This window comes from Oncorhynchus kisutch, linkage group LG21 (genome assembly GCF_002021735.2).
Source record: "Oncorhynchus kisutch isolate 150728-3 linkage group LG21, Okis_V2, whole genome shotgun sequence".
In the NCBI taxonomy this organism is placed as follows: domain Eukaryota; kingdom Metazoa; phylum Chordata; class Actinopteri; order Salmoniformes; family Salmonidae; genus Oncorhynchus; species Oncorhynchus kisutch.
Window position 1 is genome coordinate 43,188,316 of NC_034194.2, and position 21,173 is coordinate 43,209,488.

Consider the following 21,173-nt stretch of genomic DNA (forward strand, 5'->3'; position numbering starts at 1 on the left):
AGGGGGCAGTTCATTAGTTCAGGCCAGGCTGTGACTAGGGGGCAGTTCATTAGTTCAGTTCAGGCTGTGACTAGGGGGCAGTTCATTAGTTCAGGCTGTGACTAGGGGGCAGTTCATTAGTTCAGGCTGTGACTAGGGGGCAGTTCATTAGTTCAGGCCATGCTGTGACTAGGGGGCAGTTCATTAGTTCAGGCTGTGACTAGGGGGCAGTTCATTAGTTCAGACCAGGCTGTGACCAGGGGGCAGTTCATTAGTTCAGGCCAGGCTGTGACTAGGGGGAAGTTCATTAGTTCAGACCAGGCTGTGACTAGGGGGCAGTTCATTAGTTCAGACCAGGCTGTGACTAGGGGGCAGTTCATTAGTTCAGTTCAGGCTGTGACTAGGGGACAGTTCATTAGTTCAGGCCAGGCTGTGACTAGGGGGCAGTTCATTAGTTCAGGCTGTGTCTAGGGGGCAGTTCATTAGTTCAGGCTGTGACTAGGGGGCAGTTCATTAGTTCAGGCTGTGACTAGGGGGCAGTTCATTAGTTCAGGCTGTGACTAGGGGGCAGTTCATTAGTTCAGGCTGTGACTAGGGGGCAGTTCCACATTCCACGGAGGGCCTAATGTGAGGGGAGTTCCTTACCAAACGGTGACCTTAATTCATCAATCGAGTACAAGGGAGTAGTATTCTACATATTGCTGCAGTTGTAGTAAGTATGTTCTCAATGATCAGTAGTAGTATACATGGTACCTCAGTAGTAGTATACATGGTACCTCAGTAGTAGTATACATGGTACCTCAGTAGTAGTATACATGGTACCTCAGTAGTAGTATACATGGTACCTCAGTAGTATTATACATATTGCTGCAGTTGTAGTAAGTGGTACCTCAGTAGTATTCTACATATCAGTAGTAGTATACATGGTACCTCAGTAGTAGTATACATGGTACCTCAGTAGTAGTACTTCTACACTTGCATTGCTTGCTGGTTGGGGTTTTAGGCTGGGTTTCTGTACAGCACTTGAGATATCAGCTGATGTACGAAGGGCTATATAAATACATTTGATTTGATTTTGATTTAGTATACATGGTACCTCAGTAGTATTCTACATATCAGTAGTAGTATACATGGTACCTCAGTAGTATTCTACATATCAGTAGTAGTATACATGGTGCCTCAGTAGTATTCTACATATCAGTAGTAGTATACATGGTACCTCAGTAGTATTCTACATATCAGTAGTAGTATACATGGTGCCTCAGTAGTATTCTACATATCAGTAGTAGTATACATGGTGCCTCTGTAGTATTCTACATATTGCTGCAGTTGTAGTAAGTGGTACCTCAGTAGTAGTATACATGGTGCCTCAGTAGTAGTATACATGGTACCTCAGTAGTATTCTACATATTGCTGCAGTTGTAGTAAGTGGTACCTCAGTAGTAGTATACATGGTACCTCAGTAGTAGTATACATGGTGCCTCAGTAGTAGTATACATATTGCTGCAGTTGTAGTAAGTATGTTTTCAACGATCATTTGTGGCTTCCTGTTCCTGTTAGTGGTGAAGAGACTTCCTGAGCATGTCCAAGTGGACGACCCTGCGGTGGTGAAACGACTGGCCAAGAAGTTGGAGAGACAACAGGTTTGTGGCATGTTATTGTTATTGTTATTGTTATTGTTATTGTTATTGTTATTGTCCTTCCACATCGTGCTGCTCTGTTTTCATCAAGGCATTGCTTGACTAATTTACCAGTACCTCTGAGATTAGCCGTCTCAGTAGATCGTCAGAGTGCTTCCCTTGTATTATTAGGGGATACTTTGGATTATGGGGAAGATGATGTCCTAGATAGAAACACAGGGAGTTGTCAGGTAACCAGCCAAACCTCCTCACATCATTAACCTAACCTACCTCCATGTCTCACCGCAATTGCTTCTATTCTGTACCTCACATTTTCTTTCAGACGCTACCGTACGGCGCCTCTAATAAGGTATTAAGTGTCAAGGTTTGGCCTTTGCTTTGTGTGCCGTTGATTTGTTTTTACCGTCTGTTTTGTTTGGCTATTCATGTCGGGCCTCCCGGGTGGCGCAGTGGTTAAGGACGCTGTACTTCAGCGCCAGCTGTGCCACCAGAGACTCTGGGTTCGCACCCAGGCTCTGTCGTAGCCGGCCGCGACCGGGAGGTCCGTGGGGCGACGCACAAATTGGCCTAGCGTCGTCCGGGTTAGGGAGGGCTTAGGGATATCCTTGTCTCATCGCGCACCAGCGACTCCTGTGGCGGGCCGGGCGCAGTGCACGCTAACCAAGGTCGCCAGGGGCACGGTGTTTCCTCCTCACACATTGGTGCGGCTGGCTTCCGGGTTGGATGCGCGCTGTGTTAAGAAGCAGTGTGGCTTGGTTGGGTTGTGTATCGGAGGACGCATGACTTTCATGTCTCTCCCAAGCCCGTACGGGAGTTGTAGCGATGAGACAAGATAGTAACTACTTAGCAATTGGATACCACGAAATTGGGGAGAAAAAGGGGTACATTTAAAAAATAAAAAGTCTGTTCATGTCATTTTCCCCACCATCTGACCTACCTTCCTGACATAATGACAGACCCTGTCTTTCACCTGGTCAGCAGAAAGAACCATCACGACAGAGACGTACAGTGAGCTCCCAACAGCACTGGGACAGTGACAACTGTTGTACTTCAGCACTTTGGATTGGAAATGATACAATGACTATGAGGTGGAGACTGTCAGCTTTAATTTGTGGGGTATTTTCATTTGTATCGGGTGAACTGTTTAGAAATGTACAGCACTTTTTTTGTACATAGTCGTCTCCCATTTTTAGGGGAGCAAAAGTATTGGGACAAATCCACTAAAAGTAGTAGTATTATTTGGTCTCATATTCCTAGAAGGCAATGACTACATCAAGCTTGTGACTACAAATGTGTTGGATGCATTTGCTGTTTGTTTTGGTTGTGTTTCAGATTATTTTGTGCCCAATTTGAAATGAAATGGTAAATAATGTATTGTGTCAACAAAAAATGGTCACATTTATTGTAATTAAGAATGTAATGTTTTGCGGAACACTTCTACGTTAATGTGGATGCTACCATGATTAAAGATAGTCTGTAAACGCACAAAAATTGTACCTCCAAGACATGCTAACCTCAAATCAAATGTATTTATATAGCCCTTGGTACAGCTGATATCTCAAAGTGCTGTACAGAAACCCAGCCTAAAACCTCAAACAGCAAGCAATGCAGGTGTAGAAGCACGGTGGCTAGGAAAAACTCCCTAGAAAGGCCAGAACCTAGGAAGAAACCTAGAGAGGAACCAGGCTACGTGGGGTGGCCAGTCCTCTTCTGGCTGTGCCGGTTGGATATTATAACAGAACATGTCCAAGATGTTCAAATGTTCATAAATGACCAGCATGGTCAAATAATGGGTCTGGGACAGGTAGCACGTCCGGTGAACAGGTCAGGATTCCATAGCCGCAGGCAGAACAGTTGAAACTGGAGCAGCAGCACGGCAAGGTGGACAGCAAGGAGTCATCATGCCAGGTAGTCCTGAGGCATGAGGCCTCAGGTCGTCCAAGAGCAATAGAGAATTAGAGGGAGCATACTTAAATTCACACAGGACACCGGATAAGACAGGAGAAGTACTCCAGATATAACAAACTGACCCTAGCCCCCCGACACAAACTTCTGCAGCATAAATACTGGAGGCTGAGATAGGAGGGGTCAGGAGACACTGTAGCCCCATCCGACAACACCCCCGGACAGGGCCAAACAGGAAGGATATAACCCCCACCCACTTTGCCAAAGCACAGCCCCCACACCACTAGAGGGATATCTTCAACCACCAACCACTCTCTCCATTACAATAACTCATCATTATTCACAAAATAATCTGAAACACAACCAAAACAAACCAAAAATGCATCCATCAAGCTTTATGTAACCATTGCATGCTATGAATATTTGGACCAAATACATCATGTTTTACTTCTACAATAGACATAAGTAAATTTTTCTCAATACCTTTGCTCCCCTAAAATGGGGTTGGGGACTATGTAGAAAAAGGGCTGTAATTTTTAAACGGTTCACCCAATATGGATGAAAATACACTCAGATTAAAGATGCGGCAGCGTAGCCTAGTGGTTAGAGCTTTGGACTAGTAACCGGAAGGTTTCAAGTTCAAATCCCCGAGCTGACAAGGTACAAATCTGTCGTTCTGCCCCTGAACAGGCAGTTAACCCACTGTTCCTAGGCCGTCATTGAAAATAAGAATTTGTTCTTAACTGACTTGCCTAGTTAAATAAAATTTAAAAAATAAAATTTAAAAACAGTCTGCAATTGAATAACCTCATAGTCATTGTATCATTTCAAATCCAAAAATACTGGAGTACAGAGCCAAAACTATGAAACATGTCCCAATACATTTGGAGCTCTCTGTAAAATCCTACATGTTGATACATGATGAAACAGTGATGTGCAGTCTGTATTGAACGGCTGTACACAATGTTCTACTAGGCATTTATATGTTCTACTAGGCATGTATATGTTCTACTAGGCATTTATATGTTCTACTAGGCATTTATATGTTCTACTAGGCATTTATATGTTCTACTAGGCATTTATATGTTCTACTTGGCATTTATATGTTCTACTTGGCATTTATATGTTCTACTAGGCATTTATATGTTCTACTAGGCATTTATATGTTCTACTAGGCATTTATATGTTCTACTAGGCATTTATATGTTCTACTAGGCATTTATATGTTCTACTTGGCATTTATATGTTCTACTTGGCATTTATATGTTCTACTAGGCATTTATATGTTCTACTAGGCATTTATATGTTCTACTAGGCATTTATATGTTCTACTAGGCATTTATATGTTCTACTAGGCATTTATATGTTCTACTAGGCATTTCCTAGTTTTTCTCTCATGTTCTCTGAGCTGGCCTACAGTACAGAATATGGTGTGGTTGTTGAGCTGGCCTACAGTACAGAATATGGTGTGGTTGTTGAGCTGGCCTACAGTACAGAGTATGGTGTGGTTGTTGAGCTGGCCTACAGTACAGAATATGGTGTGGTTGTTGAGCTGGCCTACAGTACAGAATATGGTGTGGTTGTTGAGCTGGCCTACAGTACAGAGTATGGTGTGGTTGTTGAGCTGGCCTACAGTACAGAGTATGGTGTGGTTGTTGAGCTGGCCTACAGTACAGAATATGGTGTGGTTGTTGAGCTGGCCTACAGTACAGAGTATGGTGTGGTTGTTGAGCTGGCCTACAGTACAGAATATGGTGTGGTTGTTGAGCTGGCCTACAGTACAGAATATGGTGTGGTTGTTGAGCTGGCCTACAGTACAGAGTATGGTGTGGTTGTTGAGCTGGCCTACAGTACAGAATATGGTGTGGTTGTTGAGCTGGCCTACAGTACAGAATATGGTGTGGTTGTTGAGCTGGCCTACAGTACAGAATATGGTGTGGTTGTTGAGCTGGCCTACAGTACAGAATATGGTGTGGTTGTTGAGCTGGCCTACAGTACAGAGTATGGTGTGGTTGTTGAGCTGGCCTACAGTACAGAATATGGTGTGGTTGTTGAGCTGACCTACAGTACAGAATATGGTGTGGTTGTTGAGCTGGCCTACAGTACAGAATATGGTGTGGTTGTTGAGCTGGCCTACAGTACAGAATATGGTGTGGTTGTTGAGCTGGCCTACAGTACAGAGTATGATTGGTTGTTGAGCTGGCCTACAGTACAGAATATGATTGGTTGTTGAGCTGGCCTACAGTACAGAGTATGGTGTGGTTGTTGAGCTGGCCTACAGTACAGAATATGGTGTGGTTGTTGAGCTGGCCTAGAGTACAGAATATGGTGTGGTTGTTGAGCTGGCCTACAGTACAGAGTATGGTGTGGTTGTTGAGCTGGCCTACAGTACAGAATATGGTGTGGTTGTTGAGCTGGCCTACAGTACAGAGTATGGTGTGGTTGTTGAGCTGGCCTACAGTACAGAATATGGTGTGGTTGTTGAGCTGGCCTACAGTACAGAATATGGTGTGGTTGTTGAGCTGGCCTACAGTACAGAGTATGGTGTGGTTGTTGAGCTGGCCTACAGTACAGAATATGGTGTGGTTGTTGAGCTGGCCTACAGTACAGAGTATGGTGTGGTTGTTGAGCTGGCCTACAGTACAGAGTATGGTGTGGTTGTTGAGCTGGCCTACAGTACAGAATATGGTGTGGTTGTTGAGCTGACCTACAGTACAGAATATGGTGTGGTTGTTGAGCTGGCCTACAGTACAGAATATGGTGTGGTTGTTGAGCTGGCCTACAGTACAGAATATGGTGTGGTTGTTGAGCTGGCCTACAGTACAGAGTATGATTGGTTGTTGAGCTGGCCTACAGTACAGAATATGATTGGTTGTTGAGCTGGCCTACAGTACAGAGTATGGTGTGGTTGTTGAGCTGGCCTACAGTACAGAATATGGTGTGGTTGTTGAGCTGGCCTAGAGTACAGAATATGGTGTGGTTGTTGAGCTGGCCTACAGTACAGAGTATGGTGTGGTTGTTGAGCTGGCCTACAGTACAGAATATGGTGTGGTTGTTGAGCTGGCCTACAGTACAGAGTATGGTGTGGTTGTTGAGCTGGCCTACAGTACAGAATATGGTGTGGTTGTTGAGCTGGCCTACAGTACAGAATATGGTGTGGTTGTTGAGCTGGCCTACAGTACAGAGTATGGTGTGGTTGTTGAGCTGGCCTACAGTACAGAATATGGTGTGGTTGTTGAGCTGGCCTACAGTACAGAGTATGGTGTGGTTGTTGAGCTGGCCTACAGTACAGAATATGGTGTGGTTGTTGAGCTGGCCTACAGTACAGAGTATGGTGTGGTTGTTGAGCTGGCCTACAGTACAGAATATGGTGTGGTTGTTGAGCTGGCCTACAGTACAGAATATGGTGTGGTTGTTGAGCTGGCCTACAGTACAGAATATGGTGTGGTTGTTGAGCTGGCCTACAGTACAGAATATGGTGTGGTTGTTGAGCTGGCCTACAGTACAGAGTATGGTGTGGTTGTTGAGCTGGCCTACAGTACAGAATATGGTGTGGTTGTTGAGCTGGCCTACAGTACAGAGTATGGTGTGGTTGTTGAGCTGGCCTACAGTACAGAATATGGTGTGGTTGTTGAGCTGGCCTACAGTACAGAATATGGTGTGGTTGTTGAGCTGGCCTACAGTACAGAATATGGTGTGGTTGTTGAGCTGGCCTACAGTACAGAATATGGTGTGGTTGTTGAGCTGCGCTACTGCTCAGAGTTATGCTTGGTTGCTGTGGGGGTTGTCATCTATGTATGTTTGGACTTGACCTCACCCATCCACCTTTGAACCTTTGACCTCTGAACCCAAGAGGATCACGGTGAACTAAACGTGTGTGTGTTTATTTCAGATCCCACTGCGATCCGACTATGGCTACAAAGTCAGCCTGTTCTCTCACCTGCACCAGTATAGCCGCAAAGCCCCACTCACCCAGCTACTCAGGTAACTACCTACCTGCCCCTACCCAGAGCCCCCCTCACCCAGCTACTCAGGTAACTACCTACCTGCCCCTACCCAGAGCCCCCCCTCACCCAGCTACTCAGGTAACTACCTACCTGCCCCTACCCAGAGCCCCCCTCACCCAGCAACTCAGGTAACTACCTACCTGCCCCTACCCAGAGCCCCCCTCACCCAGGTACTCAGGTAACTACCTACCTGCACCAGTTGGGCATATAAAAAAAGTTGGTTTTAAATGCTAGTTGAGGCGTAGCTATGTCCGACTTGGGGATCAGAATTTACTGATGCTTCATAATGATGGTTGCTAGGCAGCCCCATTACTAGGCTTGTGCCAGTTGTAAACTTTGTCACTTCACAAAGCCCACCGCTGAGCATGTACCACATCTGGATGGAACAATCAATAATTACTGTGGGAATTTTTATTTTATTTCACCTTTTATTTAACTAGGCAAGTCCGTTTAGAACAAATTCTTATTTTCAATGACGGCCTAGGAACAGTGGGTTAACTGCCTGTTCAGGGGCAGAACGACAGATTTTGTACCTTGTCAGCTCGGGGATTCGATCTTGCAACCTTCCCGGTTACTAGTCCAACGCTCTAACCACTAGGCTACGCTGCCGCCCCAAATGAATATCACTGAGTTAAGAAAATATTGGAATTAAATAGGCTAATGCAATTGAAGGCCTTTATCATATTGTTATTTACTGAAACTTCCAAAGACATCTAACCGATTTAAATACTTGAAAGCAAGTTTTTCGTGTGTGTTCAACTATACATTTCAGCAAATTTATGATCGGGACAGCGTTATCGTTCTGCTTTGAGACGAGCGTTGGGGGGGGGGGGGACCTCATCTTGACAAATCGATCGATGTCCGATTTTGTGTTTTCACTGAATCTCCGTTTGGGATATTTGGTCACAATTAAAGCTGGGGAAATGTTAGCCAAGTTGCGTGTTCATGACGATAATATTGAGTCTAGTTTGCTCATCTAACAGTGTTAACAGAACATTTAGCTAGCATGTTATGTAGCATACGCTAGCCTGGTATAACAGGTGGGTTATTTCTCTCTTCACTGGCGTAGTAGCTTCGGCTATATCATGACTGAAAGTCCTTGACTTCTGATAGTCAATCATTGTCATTTTTTGGGGGTTTCACTGAATATCTTACAATATTTGGTTATTTGATCTCTGACTGGGCAAATAAATAAGTGGAGGTGTCCGTTCTACTATTTTGTTTTTCTAATATCTGATCAGACACATTTAGTGGTGTGGTATAAATCAAGTGCATTATTGACTTTGAGGAAACTCGAAGGTTGTGAAATACGAACATGAGACTCGCACCCTTTTTTTTTAAAATATAGATGTTCTGTGCATAACATGAAACGTGAACCGGAGTTAGCTCATGAAAGGGCTAACAGCTATGCCCAGCTGGTGTAACAGATAGGATTTTTAGGTCCGTCGTAGAGAACAATTTCCCCCTGTCGGACGGAGAGTTACGACTGGTGCAACCAGAGGTATTTAGAGAGCGTTTTCTATGGCTCTGCCACTGTTCTCATCTGAACCGTTCTCTCTTAGTTTTAATGCTCTGGGATTTGTTTTTATGTGATTACAAACTGGGTGGTTTCGAGCCCTGAATGCTGATTTGGCTGACAGGAATGGTATATCAGACCATAACAGTGGTTGTAGTATGAGCGTGTTTTTGCCTCTTTATTTAAATACAATTATCCTGATGGATAAGATTGTCTTCTAGCTAAATGTCTGCACAGGTATTGTAATTTCTATATAATACTGAGGTAGGACTAAGTGAGTAAAATCCGTCTCATATTGTCTAACCCTTTCAACTAAAAGTCTTTCTGTGATCTGATTGGTGATAAATTGGTCTCGGCAAGTGGTTGTTTATTAATTTATTAATCTGTCTGTGATCTGATGGGTAATTGTTTGGTTCTGTCTGTGATCTGATGGGTAATTGTTTGGTTCTGTCTGTGATCTGATGGGTAATTGTTTGGTTCTGTCTGTGATCTGATGGGTAATTGTTTGGTTCTGTCTGTGATCTGATGGGTAATTGTTTGGTTCTGTCTGTCAGCATTCCCTCTACAGTGATCCACCCCTCCATCGTGCGGTTGGGTCTGCAGTACTCCCAGGGTATCGTGGCGGGATCCAACGCTCGCTCTGTGGCCCTGCTCCATGCCTTCAAACAGGTACAGTACGACTGACCCCCCCCAAACCTGCTCTTAGTTAACCCCCTAGAGTCGATTGATTGCTCCAGTTTCAACTTCCACCTGACTGTGCTGCTGCTCCAGTTTCAACTGTTCTGCCTTATTATTATTATTCGACCATGCTGGTCATTTATGAACATTTGAACATCTTGGCCATGTTCTGTTATAATCTCCACCCGGCACAGCCAGAAGAGGACTGGCCACCCCACATAGCCTGGTTCCTCTCTAGGTTTCTTCCTAGGTATTGGCCTTTCTAGGGAGTTTTTCCTAGCCACCGTGCTTCTACACCTGCATTGCTTGCTGTTTGGGGTTTTAGGCTGGGTTTCTGTACAGCACTTTGAGATATCAGCTGATGTACGAAGGGCTATATAAATAAATTTGATTTGATTGATGCGCCGGTGAGTAAATCTAAGTTGCATAACAAACAAATCCACATCAAAATTAGTCCGTTTCAGCTAGAGGTTGTTTATGTTTGTATTTTGTTGCATTGGATGTGTCTCAATCCACCAGTGTTGCACTTTCACATCTGATGTGTTCGTCAGACCAGGAGACGTCCCGAAAATCGGTCTTCTCACGAAAACGTCTGTAGTGTCCGAACTACAAACTATTACGACCATATTTTTCTTCTCTCTCTTAACTAATGGAATTATGATTCTAGCTTTGTGCCTACCCCCCCCTAGATATAGGACAAACTCTTCAACACCTTGTTTCTTATGGTTTATTTTTTTGGACTGGCCTTTTTCTGAATGTGTTTCTATGGGGTATGGTGGTAAAAGGCCAAATTCAATATTTTATTAAATAATTGTTATATATATATTTATTATTTAATAAAAGATTGAATATATAAATCAATACTTAATATTTTTTTGATAACAAAAGGGGTCCTACAATTCTAAATCAAATAGTTATAGTATGACCATCTTCAAATAATTCCACATGTCAGCCTAGACCCCCCGCCCAACCCCACCCCCTCCTCCCCAACGTCTTGGACTCTTAAGGAAATAAGTTCCAGTCCTCACTCTGGGACTTTTTAAACAGGTACTTCCATTTTCCCCCCATACTCACTGACATTGAAGTGTTTAACATTCCCCACATCCATCAGTCTCTTAAGAAATATTTTTTGTTTGTTTTGGTGCTACGTATGCACACGGGTGATTGTATACGACTATACCCTACGACTATACCCTACGACTATACCTATGACTATACCCTACGACTATACCTGCGACTATACCTGAGACTATTCATACGGCTATACCTACGATTATACCTATGACTATACCTGCGACTATACCCTACGACTATACCTACGACTATACCCTACGACTATACATACGACTATACCCTACGACTATACCTACGACTATACCTGCGACTAAACCTGCGACTATACCCTATGACTATACCCTACGACTATACATACGACTATACCTACGACTATTCATACGGCTATACCTACGACTATACCCTACGACTATACATACGACTATACCTACGACTATTCATACGGCTATACCTACGACTATTCATACGGCTATACCTACGACTATACCTACGACTATACCCTGCGACTATACCCTGCGACTATACCTGCGACTATACCCTACGACTATACCTGCGACTATACCCTTCGACTATACCTACGACTATACCCTACGACTATACCCTACGACTATACCCTACGACTATTCATACGGCTATACCTACGACTATTCATACGGCTATACCTACGACTATACCTACGACTATACCCTGCGACTATACCCTACGACTATACCCTACGACTATACCCTACTACTATACCTGCGACTATACCTGCGACTATACCCTACGACTATACCTGCGACTATACCCTACGACTATACCTGCGACTATACCCTACGACTATACCTGCGACTATCCCCTTCGACTATACCTACGACTATACCCTACGACTATACCCTACGACTATACCCTACGACTATTCATACGGCTATACCTACGACTATACCCTACGACTATACCCTACGACTATACCTACGACTATACCCTACGACTATACCCTACGACTATACCTGCGACTATCCCCTTCGACTATACCTACGACTATACCCTACGACTATACCCTACGACTATACCCTACGACTATACCCTACGACTATTCATACGGCTATACCTACGACTATACCCTACGACTATACCCTACGACTATACCCTACGACTATACCCTACGACTATGCCCTACGACTATGCCTACGACTATACCCTACGACTATACCTCTACCAACAGGTGATCAGGGACTACACTACTCCACCCAATGAAGAGCTGTCCAGGGATCTGGTCAACAAACTGAAGCCCTATATCAGGTACAGGATCCTCATAGCACTTTCTGTGAAATACTATGTTTATACAGTGCATTCGGAAAGTATTCAGACCCCTTAACATTTTCCCCACATTTTGTTATGTTACAGCCTTATTCTAAAATGGATTAAATTGTCCCCCCCCCCCATCAATCTACACAACCCCATTGCTCAGTTTGTCCGGTCTGGGCTTCAGTTTGTTGACCAGATCCCTGGACAGCTCTTCATTGGGTGGAGTAGTGTAGTCCCTGATCACCTGTTGGTAGAGGTATAGTCGTAGGGTATAGTCGTAGGGTATAGTCGTAGGGTATAGTCGTAGGCATAGTCGTAGGGCATAGTCGTAGGGTATAGTCGTAGGGTATAGTCGTAGGGTATAGTCGTAGGGTATAGTCGCAGGTATAGCCGTATGAATAGTCGTAGGTATAGTCGTATGTATAGTCGTAGGGTATAGTCGTAGGGCATAGTCGTAGGGTATAGTCGTAGGGTATAGTCGTAGGTATAGCCGTATGAATAGTCGTAGGGTATAGTCGTAGGGTATAGTCGTAGGGCATAGTCGTAGGTATAGTCGTAGGGTATAGTCGTAGGGTATAGTCGTAGGGTATAGTCGTAGGGTATAGTCGTAGGGCATAGTCGTAGGGTATAGTCGTATCTGCAATAGGTAGACCCCATAATGACAATATGAACATGTTTTTTTTCTACATTTTTGCAAATGTATTACTAATATAAAAAACCAGATACCTTATTTCCATCAGTATTCAGACCCTTTACTGTGAGACTCGACATTGAGCTCAGGCGCATCCTGTTTCCATTGATCGTCCTTGAGATGTTTCTGCAACTTGATTGGAGTCCACCTGTGGTAAATTCAATTGTTTGGACATGATTTGGAAAAGCAACACACCTGTCTATATAAGGTCTTACAGTTGACAGAGCATGTCAGAGCAAAAAGCAAGCTATGAGGTCAAAGGAATTGTCCGTGGAGCTCTGAGACAAGATTGTGTCGAGGCACAGATCTGGGGAAGGGTACCAAAACATTTCTGCAACATTGAAGATCCCCAAGAACACAGTGGCCTCCATCATTCTTAAATGGAAGAAGTTTGGAACCACCAAGACTCTTCTTAGAGCTGGCCGACCGGACAAACTGAGCAATCGAGGGAGAAGGGCCTTGGTCAGGGAGGTGACCAAGAACCCAATGGTCACTCTGACAGAGCTCTGTGGAGATGGTTGTCCTTCTGGAAGGCTCTCCCATCTCTGCAGCACTCTACCAATCAGGCCTTTATGGTAGAGTGGCCAGACGGAAGCCGCTCCTCAGTAAAAGGAACATGACATGGAGTTTGCCATAAGGCACCTAAAGGACTCTTGAGTCATCCCCACAGCATGATGCTGTGGGGATGATTTTCAGCGACAGGGTCTGAAAGACTAGTCAGGATCGATGGAAAGATGAACGGAGCAAAGTACAGAGAGATCCTTGATGAAAACCTGCTCCAGAGCACTCGGAACCTCAGACTGGGGCGAAGGTTCACCTTCCAACAGGACAACCACCCTAAGCACACAGCCAAGACAACACAGGAGTGGTTTCGGGACAAGTCTCTGAATGTCCTTGAGTGGCCCAGACAGAACCCGGACTTGAACAAGATCAAACATCTCTGGAGAAACCTGAAAATATTTGTGCAGCGACGCTCCCCATCCAACCTGACAGAGCTTGAGAGGATCTGCAGATAAGAATGATAGAAACTCCCCAAATACAGGTGTGCCAAGCTTGTAGCGTCAATACCCAAGAAGACTTTGAGGCTGTAATCGCTGCCAAAGGTGCTTCAAGAAAGTAATGAGTAAAGGGTCTGAATACTTGTTATTTTATTTATACATTTACAAAAATGTATAAAGTTTTTGCTTTGTCATTATGGGGTATTGTGATGTCATTATGGGGTATTGTGATGTCATTATGGGGTATTGCTTTGTCATTATGGGGTATTGTGATGTCATTATGGGGTATTGTGATGTCATTATGGGGTATTGTGTGTAGATTGTGGGGGGGGGGGGCAATTTAATCTATTTTAGAATAAGGCTGTAACGTAACAATGTGGAAAAAGTCAAGGTGTCTGAATACTTTCTGAATGCATTGTATGTCACATCTTACTGTGGAACTAGCATCTTGTGAATCATGTCTCAGGGTTGAGCTTGTACCACCATGTTGTTGTTGCAGCTTTCTCAATCAATGTCGACCTCTGTCAGCGAGCATGGGCAACGCAATCAAGTACATCAAGAAAGAAATCTCCAATATTCCAAGTCAATGCAAAGAGGAGGAGGTACATTCAGAATACAGTGTGTTAGTGGCCAGGTTGTGGTCAGAAAGATGTTTCACTCATCATATCCATATTACGTCTGGTCATTTTGTCTCTCTCCACCCCATATGGTCATTTTGTCTCTCTCTCCCCCCCATATGGTCATTTTGTCTCTCTCTCCCCCCCATATGGTCATTTTGTCTCTTCCCCCCCCCCCCCCATATGGTCATTTAGTCTCTCTCCCCCCCATATGGTCATTTTGTCTCTCCCCCCCATATGGTCATTTTGTCTCTCCCCCCATATGGTCATTTTGTCTCTCTCCCCCCCATATGGTCATTTTGTCTCTCCCCCCCCCATATGGTCATTTTGTCTCTCTCCCCCCTCCATGTGGTAATTTTGTCTCTCTCCCCCCTCCATATGGTAATTTTGTCTCTCTCCCCCTCCATAGGCGAAGACCAAACTGCTGACGTGTATAGACCGGTACATAGAGGAGAAGATAGTTCTGGCAGCCAAGGCCATATCTAAATACGCTATAGAGAAGATCAGTGATGGAGATGTCATTCTAGTTTATGGATAGTAAGAAAAACAATAGCGACTTTTAATCAAAGAGGTCTGAGCCTCTTAGGGCCGGTCACCTGGACACCGATTTAAGCCGGGTTAAATAGCATGGTCAATTGAGAATGTCCATTGAAATAGCTTTTCAGTCCAGGCCTATTCTTAATCTGTGTCTGGGAAATGGCTCCAAGGTGTTAATGACTAAGTAGATACCACTCCAAGGTGTTAATGACTAAGTAGAACCACTCCAAGGTGTTAATGACTAAGTAGAAACCACTCCATGGTGTTAATGACTAAGTAAAAACCACTCCATGGTGTTAATGACTAAGTAGAAACCACTCCAAGGTGTTAATGACTAAGTAGAAACCACTCCAAGGTGTTAATGACTAAGTAGAAACCACTACATGGTGTTAATGACTAAGTAGAAGCCACTCCATGGTGTTAATGACTAAGTAGCAATCACTCCAAGGTGTTAATGACTAAGTAGAAACCACTCCAAGGTGTTAATGACTAAGTAGAAACCACTACATGGTGTTAATGACTAAGTAGAAACCACTCCAAGGTGTTAATGACTAAGTAGAAACCACTCCATGGTGTTAATGACTAAGTAGAAACCACTCCAAGGTGTTAATGACTAAGTAGAAACCACTCCAAGGTGTTAATGACTAAGTAGAAACCACTCCAAGGTGTTAATGACTAAGTAGAACCCACTCCATGGTGTTAATGACTAAGTAGAAACCACTCCAAGGTGTTAATGACTAAGTAGAAACCACTCCAAGGTGTTAATGACTAAGTAGAAACCACTCCAAGGTGTTAATGACTAAGTAGAAACCACTCCAAGGTGTTAATGACTAAGTAGAAACCACTCCAAGGTGTTAATGACTAAGTAGAAACCACTCCAAGGTGTTAATGACTAAGTAGAAACCACTCCAAGGTGTTAATGACTAAGTAGAAACCACTCCAAGGTGTTAATGACTAAGTAGACCCACTCCAAGGTGTTAATGACTAAGTAGAAACCACTCCATGGTGTTAATGACTAAGTAAAAACCACTCCATGGTGTTAATGACTAAGTAGAAACCACTCCAAGGTGTTAATGACTAAGTAGAAACCACTCCAAGGTGTTAATGACTAAGTAGAAACCACTACATGGTGTTAATGACTAAGTAGAAGCCACTCCATGGTGTTAATGACTAAGTAGCAATCACTCCAAGGTGTTAATGACTAAGTAGAAACCACTCCAAGGTGTTAATGACTAAGTAGAAACCACTACATGGTGTTAATGACTAAGTAGAAGCCACTCCATGGTGTTAATGACTAAGTAGAAACCACTCCATGGTGTTAATGACTAAGTAGATTCTGCTCCATGGTGTTAATGACTAAGTGGAATCTGCTCCAAGGTGTTAATGACTAAGTAGAAACCACTCCATGGTGTTAATGACTAAGTAGATTCTGCTCCATGGTGTTAATGACTAAGTAGAAACCACTCCAAGGTGTTAATGACTAAGTAGAAACCACTCCATGGTGTTAATGACTAAGTAGATTCTGCTCCATGGTGTTAATGACTAAGTAGACACCACTCCAAGGTGTTAATGACTAAGTAGAAACCACTCCAAGGTGTTAATGACTAAGTAGAAACCACTCCAAGGTGTTAATGACTAAGTAGAAACCACTCCAAGGTGTTAATGACTAAGTAGAAACCACTCCAAGGTGTTAATGACTAAGTAGAAACCACTCCAAGGTGTTAATGACTAAGTAGAACCCACTCCATGGTGTTAATGACTAAGTAGAAACCACTCCAAGGTGTTAATGACTAAGTAGAAACCACTCCAAGGTGTTAATGACTAAGTAGAAACCACTCCAAGGTGTTAATGACTAAGTAGAAACCACTCCAAGGTGTTAATGACTAAGTAGAAACCACTCCAAGGTGTTAATGACTAAGTAGAAACCACTCCAAGGTGTTAATGACTAAGTAGAAACCACTCCAAGGTGTTAATGACTAAGTAGAAACCACTCCAAGGTGTTAATGACTAAGTAGCAACCACTCCATGGTGTTAATGACTAAGTAGAAACCACTCCAAGGTGTTCATGTATAAGTGTTGTACTGACAGTCACAGAGACCAGGGTTTGAGTCGCGGTTGGGATACACCCCAAATTCACGACATTACAATACAGAACTGATCTCCCATCCTGTCTCCCACCTGTAAAGTCTATCCAATCCTCTCAACTCTACAGTAGTACCACCTTAGAGTATAGGACAGGGGTACTCAACTCTGACCGTACGAGGTCCGGAGCCTTCTGCTTTTCTGATCTACCTGATAATTAAATGCACACACCTGGTCTCCCAGGTCTAAATCAGTCCTTGCTGTCCCCAGTACACCTGACCGTGCTGCTGCTCCAGTTTCAACTGTTCTACCTTATTATTATTGGACCATGCTGGTCATTTATGAACATTTGAACATCTTGGCCATATTCTGTTATAATCTCCACCCGGCACAGCCAGAAGAGGACTGGCCACCCCACATAGCCTGGTTCCTCTCTAGGTTTCTTCCTAGGTTTTGGCCTGCCACCGTGCTTCTACACCTGCATTGCTTGCTGTTTGGGGTTTTAGGCTGGGTTTCTGTATAGCACTTTGAGATATCAGCTGATGTACGAAGGGCTATATAAATACATTTGATTAGATTTGATTAGAGGGGAACAGTGCAGTGGAACTGGCTTCGAGGTCCAGAGTTGAGTTTGAGGGGTTAGGGGTCAGTTGGGGCCTGCGTCCCTTCGCCCCCCTTCTTAGCAGATCTGGGACCAGGCTAGGGGGTCAGTAAGGAACTCATCAGTTGTTGATGTCATATCCTGTCCTTCCGTAGCTCGTCCCTGGTGAACAACATCCTGTGCGAGGCGTTTGAGAAGAGCAGGAAGTTCCGTGTTATTGTGGTGGACAGCCGGCCTCGTCTGGAGGGAAGGGAGGCTCTGAGACGTCTCGTTCAGAGAGGCATCAGCTGCACCTACGTCCTCATTTCTGCGCTCTCATACATACTACCTGAGGTAACCTAGTCCTCATACATACTACCTGAGGTAACCTAGTCCTCATACATACAGTGGGGCAAAAAAGTATTTAGTCAGCCAATTGTGCAAGTTCTCCCACTTAAAAAGATGAGAGAGGCCTGTAATTTTCATCATAGATACACTTCAACTATGACAGACAAAATGAGAAAAAAATCCAGAAAATCACATTGTAGGATTTTTAATGAATTTATTTGCAAATTATGGTGGAAAATAAGTGGAAAAAGTTCAAATTAAATACATATATATCTCATTTACATAACTATTCACACCCCTTTGCTATGACACTTGTCAATTTCATTTGAGCATGCTTGAGATGTCACTACAACTTGATTGGAGTCCACCTGTGGCCAATTCAATTGTTTGGACATGATTTAGAAAGAAACACCTGTCTATGTAAGGTCCCACAGTTGACAGTGCATGTCAGAGCAGAAACTATATCAGGAAGTTCAAGGAACTGTCCGTAAATATCTGAGATGTAATTGTGATGAGGCATATATCTGGGGAAGGATATGAAACAATTTCTACAGTGTTGAAAGTTTCCAAGAGCACAGTGGTCTCCTCCATCATTGGGAAATGGAAAAAATATGTAACTACCCAGACTAGAGCTGGATGTCTGTACTTAAGTATCGCAATAACATTGTCATCCCTGGCAGTAGCCAGCCCTACCACCTGATTTGGGCACAAAACAGTTGATTGCCTCCTAGAGGACTGGAGGTGGCATTGCACTGTGGAACTTGTTGATTTATCATGTCGTGGACCTCTTGTAGATAATCCAAAATCCCAGTGAATAGTTTTCCTTACAATGTTCTTTTGGTTTAACTCTCTCGCTCTTCCTTGTTCTTTTAACTAACCTCCCCACAGCACATGTAACTAACTGTGTGTCTGTTTTATAAATGGTATAATTTAACTAAAAATTCCGTCATTAAACTTGCCCCTTTCTCCCAGGTGTCGAAGGTGTTCCTGGGTGCCCATGCCCTGCTGGCTAATGGCTATGTGATGTCTCGTGTGGGCACATCTCAGATAGCTCTGGTGGCCAGGACGTACAACGTGCCAGTTCTGGTCTGCTGTGAAACATACAAGTTCTGTGAGAGGGTGCAGACTGACTCCTTTGTCTCCAATGAGCTCGGTAAGGTGACAAGCATTCATTTAGCCTTCTTGAGTTTATTATTTAATAAGTAAGGCATGAGAACCTAAGGATTATGGTGTGATAACTCCCGACAGAGGGCTGCTCTGAGCCTAGGCCCGGGAAACTCCCTCTAAAAAGGACTGTTATCACACAATAATTCCCGAGTTCGAGCACCTTGTTGCTTTTATAAAACAGTTAGCCAAATTATACAAATAAAAAAAAGATGAACCGTATGTTAACATTTTAACCGTATTTTAATGAGTAAATTAGTTTTATTTCATCCTTCCACCAGACGATATAGTTTGTGCAAAAGCCCGTTGTTTGTTCTGAGGTTCTAAAGTAGCTAGCCAAACAGGTTGGTCGATTAATTCTATTGGGATGGTTTGACCCAGTCGTTCATTCCACGTTGCTATGCTAAACAAATCGTTGGCATGTAATAGCAGAGGTACAAATAGGCAACAACCAGTTGATTGTCGGGTCAATAAGATGTTTATGGAGGATAGCTAGGCTAACGTTATTTCTCCTTTGCTAGCTAAAGTTAGCTAGCCATCTAAAGCTAACACACAATCACAACAACCAGTTGATTGTCGGGTCAATAAGATGTTTATGGAGGATAGCTAGGCTAACGTTATTTCTCCTTTGCTAGCTAAAGTTAGCTAGCCATCTAAAGCTAACACACAATCACAACAACCAGTTGATTGTCGGGTCAATAAGATGTTTATGGAGGATAGCTAGGCTAACGTTATTTCTCCTTTGCTAGCTAACACACAATCACAACAACCAGTTGATTGTCGGGTCAATAAGATGTTTATGGAGGATAGCTAGGCTAACGTTATTTCTCCTTTGCTAGCTAAAGTTAGCTAGCCATCTAAAGCTAACACACAATCACAACAACCAGTTGATTGTCGGGTCAATAAGATGTTTATGGAGGATAGCTAGGCTAACGTTATTTCTCCTTTGCTAGCTAAAGTTAGCTAGCCATCTAAAGCTAACACACAATCACAACAACCAGTTGATTGTCGGGTCAATAAGATGTTTATGGAGGATAGCTAGGCTAACGTTATTTCTCCTTTGCTAGCTAACACACAATCACAACAACCAGTTGATTGTCGGGTCAATAAGATGTTTATGGAGGATAGCTAGGCTAACGTTATTTCTCCTTTGCTAGCTAAAGTTAGCTAGCCATCTAAAGCTAACACACAATCACAACAACCAGTTGATTGTCGGGTCAATAAGATGTTTATGGAGGATAGCTAGGCTAACGTTATTTCTCCTTTGCTAGCTAAAGTTAGCTAGCCATCTAAAGCTAACACACAATCACAACAACCAGTTGATTGTCGGGTCAATAAGATGTTTATGGAGGATAGCTAGGCTAACGTTATTTCTCCTTTGCTAGCTAACACACAATCACAACAACCAGTTGATTGTCGGGTCAATAAGATGTTTATGGAGGATAGCTAGGCTAACGTTATTTCTCCTTTGCTAGCTAAAGTTAGCTAGCCATCTAAAGCTAACACACAATCACAACAAGCAGTTGATTGTCGGGTCAATAAGATGTTTATGGAGGATAGCTAGGCTAACGTTATTTCTCCTTTGCTAGCTAACACACAATCACAACAACCAGTTGATTGTCGGGTCAATAAGATGTTTATGGAGGATAGCTAGGCTAACGTTATTTCTCCTTTGCTAGCTAAAGTTAGCTAGCCATCTAAAGCTAACACACAATCACAACAAGCAGTTGATTGTCGGGTCAATAAGATGTTTATGGAGGATAGCTAGGCTAACGTTATTTCTCCTTTGCTAGCTAAAGTTAGCTAGCCATCTAAAGCTAACACACAATCACAACAACCAGTTGATTGTCGGGTCAATAAGATGTTTATGGAGGATAGCTAGGCTAACGTTATTTCTCCTTTGCTAGCTAACACACAATCACAACAACCAGTTGATTGTCGGGTCAATAAGATGTTTATGGAGGATAGCTAGGCTAACGTTATTTCTCCTTTGCTAGCTAAAGTTAGCTAGCCATCTAAAGCTAACACACAATCACAACAACCAGTTGATTGTCGGGTCAATAAGATGTT

The 21,173-nt window shown here is 43.3% G+C and overlaps 1 protein-coding gene across 6 annotated transcripts in view; it reads left to right on the plus strand.

Annotated features, from left to right (window-relative positions):
• eif2b4 (eukaryotic translation initiation factor 2B, subunit 4 delta) overlaps nt 1-21,173 on the plus strand; it is a 40,763-nt gene that overhangs the window by 15,820 nt on the left and 3,770 nt on the right. For 2 of the 6 annotated variants that reach the window (XM_031800442.1, XM_031800443.1), the window contains 9 exons: nt 1,540-1,622; nt 1,942-1,968; nt 7,417-7,508; nt 9,602-9,716; nt 12,004-12,080; nt 14,275-14,377; nt 14,802-14,929; nt 17,768-17,945; nt 18,912-19,092. In XM_031800442.1, coding sequence (XP_031656302.1) covers nt 1,540-1,622; nt 1,942-1,968; nt 7,417-7,508; nt 9,602-9,716; nt 12,004-12,080; nt 14,275-14,377; nt 14,802-14,929; nt 17,768-17,945; nt 18,912-19,092 — 984 coding nt within the window. The remainder of the gene's footprint in view (nt 1-1,539; nt 1,623-1,941; nt 1,969-7,416; nt 7,509-9,601; nt 9,717-12,003; nt 12,081-14,274; nt 14,378-14,801; nt 14,930-17,767; nt 17,946-18,911; nt 19,093-21,173) is intronic. The other 4 variants (XM_031800447.1, XM_031800448.1, XM_031800446.1 and 1 more) reach the window with 3 other exon arrangements.